This window comes from Cryptomeria japonica, chromosome 1 (genome assembly GCF_030272615.1).
Source record: "Cryptomeria japonica chromosome 1, Sugi_1.0, whole genome shotgun sequence".
In the NCBI taxonomy this organism is placed as follows: Eukaryota; Viridiplantae; Streptophyta; class Pinopsida; order Cupressales; family Cupressaceae; genus Cryptomeria; species Cryptomeria japonica.
Window position 1 is genome coordinate 128067767 of NC_081405.1, and position 4266 is coordinate 128072032.

The 4266-nt window shown below is 38.4% G+C and overlaps 1 protein-coding gene across 1 annotated transcript; it reads left to right on the forward strand.

Annotated features, from left to right (window-relative positions):
* The first annotated feature begins 1666 nt into the window (after positions 1-1666).
* LOC131028267 (probable polyamine transporter At3g13620) lies at positions 1667-3645 on the forward strand. Its single transcript, XM_057958517.2, has one exon. The coding sequence runs from the start codon at positions 1891-1893 to the stop codon at positions 3373-3375; it is 1485 nt and encodes a 494-aa protein (XP_057814500.2). The 5' UTR covers positions 1667-1890; the 3' UTR covers positions 3376-3645.
* Positions 3646-4266: the final 621 nt, after the last annotated feature.

A 4266-nucleotide genomic window follows, 5' to 3' on the forward strand; every position in this document is an offset into this window, starting at 1 on the left:
AATGATTACATAATAACATATTTATACCCACCGAAACATATCTAGGTTGGCCTCATAAGATTACATTTACCAATGTCGGAAAATGAAACGTGTAACTAGGTTGACCCTTAGAATTAAAGAAATCTTTCTGGAAAATAACAACCACGAAATGTTGTTCAACAAGAAGGTCAACCACATGCCAAAGAACATCGGACAAGACTCAAAATAGATCCACACGCCAAGAATCATGTCAGAAATGAAGGAAAATGAACTGATAAGCACAAGAACTATCTTGAACCTGAAAATAGTCAACTGCAAGCGATAACTGACCATAAAAGAACCCAAATGAACTAGAAATCTGGAATTAAGCACATGGACCAGCCTGGAAACCAAAAATAAGATTTACCACGTAAAGAAAGCAACTATCTGTACCAACCGGTTATAACACAAAAAACTGCATAAAGAACTAGATAAAAACAAAACTGAAAGGAAATATTTTTGGTTGATGCAAGATTGCTCATCGACTGGGGATGCTTCTACATCACATGTAGACTTTGATGTTTAAATATCTTAAGAATGTTATATGTAATCTACAATGCCTCAAGTTAAACATATAGACATCTATCCAATTTTAAAGTATATAATTCACTTCAATTAAATATTGGGTTTGATAATAATTTTTTTCCCTTAGGTCACTATGTATTCTATTCGAGTTGATGCTTCAATTTCATGGTTGATTATATTTAAATTGAGATTTTCTCTAACTATACACACATGTCATATAAAGAATATGTTTAGTTTTTCCATGTGAAATTGCTTGTAAATCATAGTTATCGCTTTTTTTTCATACTAGAATTAATTTCCCACATAAAATTACAAATAAAAATAATAAATCATGGTGAGAAGAATTGCGTATTATTAGCAATCTAATTATAATAAAAGTGTCCCATAAGTAGGTCCTCAAAATACAAATATCGTAACCAAGATCCCATTGAAGATTCTAATTTTAGATAACATAATAATATATTAGGGAAAACTATTTGAATTAAAATCCACAAATATTCTTACTCTGTAAAAAAATTAATTATTTCTTCTAGTTGACATATGAGAAGAAGATTATGAAATCAAATACAAAAGTAGACCCTACTTAACTAGAACTAATTGGAATAAAAAAATGGTTGCTAATTAGCTTGTGACCGGTAGGAGAGTTGACTTGGGCAGTGGGTTTACGTGGGTTTGGTCCCCAATGGTTTTGAGTTTGACTCTCTAAACGCGATATTTATCTAGATTTGTAATTAAATAAAAATTCATTATTTAAAAATTATTAAGATTTGAAGCTCCTCCCCAAGCTAATGTGAAAGAACCCTAAAAATTGGATATCATATTACTGCCAAACTTATTCAATTGAAATGTAATTATAGATAACTCTTCTAAAGTAAAAATAAATTTATAAAGCAAATACAAGAAATCGACATAAATAAAATAATTCTAAATTATCTAGATTTTAAAAAAAAACTATAGAAGGCTTTTTTAAGTCATAAATTTTAGGCAGGAAAGTAAAAATAATTTTAACAACCACTTCAAGGATCTTTGGAGTCGTATATACATCTCATGCAAGGTTAACAACCACTTCAAGGATCTTTGGAGTCGTATATACATTTCATGTGAGAGATGAACCGCACTAGGCGCCACCCCATATAATCCACATTCTAGATCACGGATCTAAAATGGCATATGAATTCCCCTTTTCTCAAAGCTATAAAATGCAGCGACACTTGGATAGAAGATCAAACAAGCAAAGGCTTGCCTTTGTCACTGTAATGCCCAGTGGATCAAGGAAAACCTCCGGAACGTCAATTAGTATCTGCTCTTGAAGTTATTGTTTCCCTTACCTCGTTACAAGTGTGATCAATGGCTCTGTCTTCTCAAACAGATGCACGAGGAGGGGTGGAAGAAGGAGTCGCAGCTTTTGGAATGGAAATAGAATCAGACACCAAAACGGGAGAAACCCAACACATAGCTTCTTCGAAATCCAACAAGCTAAAGTTCTTCCCCTTGATATTCCTCATCTACTTCGAAGTCTCCGGCGGCCCCTTCGGCGAAGAAACAGCCGTAGAAGCAGCGGGACCACTTCTAGCATTGTTGGGCTTCATACTTTTCCCGTTCGTTTGGAGTATACCAGAGGCCCTGTTGACGGCAGAACTGGCGACAGCGTACCCGGGCAACGGTGGGTACGTTGTGTGGGCTTGGAATGCGTTCGGACCCTTCTGGGGATTTCTCATGGGATGGTGGAAATGGGTAGGCGGAGTAATCAACAACGCCGCCATAGTTGCCTTATGTCTGGACTACCTAAAGATCATCATCCCAGCTTTCAGGCATGGGCCCATGCGAATCGTGGGAATTTCAGTGTGCACGGTGGTGTTGAGCTATCTCAACTTCAGTGGTCTCACCATAGTTGGCTGGACTGCGGTTATTCTGGGGATGATCTCACTTATGCCCTTCTTTCTCATGTTTTTCTTCTCCATTCCAAAGCTTAAGCCCTCACGGTGGATGGTTGGACCCAAGGGTGACACAAACTGGTCACTCTACTTTAACACGCTCTTCTGGAACCTGAATTTCTGGGACAACGCGAGCACTTTAGCAGGGGAGATGGATCATCCGCAGAGAACTTTCCCACGGGCGCTCTTCTACTCGGGGCTCTTGTCCTGCGTGGGGTATATCTTACCCCTGCTGGCAATTACGGGAGCCCTGGAGCTTAAGAGGGAGTTGTGGACTGATGGGTACCTGGCTGATGCAGCCGGGCACATTGCCGGAGCCTGGTTAAAATACTGGATCGAAGTGGGTTCAGTGTTGTCCACAGTGGGGATGTTTGAAGCCCAGTTGAGCAGCGCCTCTTTTCAGCTTTTGGGCATGGCGGAGATAGGGCTTTTGCCCGCTTTCATGGCCAAGCGCTCCGTTTACAACACACCCTTCTTGGGTATCCTCGTCTCCGCCGGGGGTACATTGCTACTATCATTCGTTAACTTCACTACCATCATGTGGGCCGCCAATTTTCTCTACAGTTGTGGGATGCTGCTGGAATTTGCTTCGTTTCTGTGGCTGAGGCACAAGTTTCCCGCTCTGAGCAGGCCATTTAGGGTGCCTGTCAAAATACCCTGCTTGATAGTCATAGTCACCGCGCCCGTGGCGCTTCTTCTCTTTATAATGACTCTGGCCAACTTGGCTGTCTACATAATCAGTATTTCCGTCACAGTTGTTGGTGTTTTGGGGTACTTTTTGATGAATGCCTGCAAGAAGAGAAATTTGATGGTGTTTTCCGTGACAGGACAGAGTGGAGTTCAAAGCTTCGCTGAGGATCGAACCGAGGAGCAGGCAGAACCCAGGCTTAATCTGTAGCTTAGCGTGTTTATAGTAGCACCGAGAGCTTTCCATAACTACAATATTTGTTATGATACTGCTATCTCCTATATACGATAGTTGTTTCAACTTTGAGCCATTTCAGCATGTCTTTCGTTTCCAATGTCCATATTGTATGTGAAGGTAGACATAATATGTATTAGCGCTAGTAGATCTACATCATTATTTGTTGACATTTAGTTCATGTTATAAAGTATTGAGTTGAAATCTTCTTCAATATAAAAAGATTTACATCGTTATCACCTAAAAGTTTACTTCAAAATGGTTTTAATCTCACAATAAGCATTTAGATGATGCAAATTAGTTGCTTATGATAAGATTTATGTTCCATATTACAAGTTTCATCTGTTGTTATTCTGCGTATCACTGGTAACTTATGTTAGTGCACTTCAGCTTCTTGTTAACTTCTTGTCTTAGCCGTGCATGCTTGTTTGCATTTAACTCTGCCTCTTCCACCGTAGTTTCTGTTCCTACGGTTATATATATTTTGTAATTTATAAAGATTTGTCAATGATTAGTACAGAATTTCATTTTATTCTTCAGCTGCGCTATTTTTCAAAGTTCAAAGATATCATATATATTGAGTTTTCTTCTTAAATATTCATTTTAGAACTGGGAAGATATCTTGCATATACTTTTGATTTTGTTTCTTCACTTGAGTTTTCTTCTTAAATATTCATTTTAGAACTGGGAAGATATCTTACATACACTTTTGATTTTGTTTCTTCCTAAAGTGAGGAATGTTGTTTGACGATTGTGAACCATCTTCTACATCCAGTTTCAAGCATCTACTATTTACTACACATTGTGGGGGATGCTTGGTCCTTCCATGCCATTTCTTTTCATCTTCACTTTCTGCGAAACCACCTT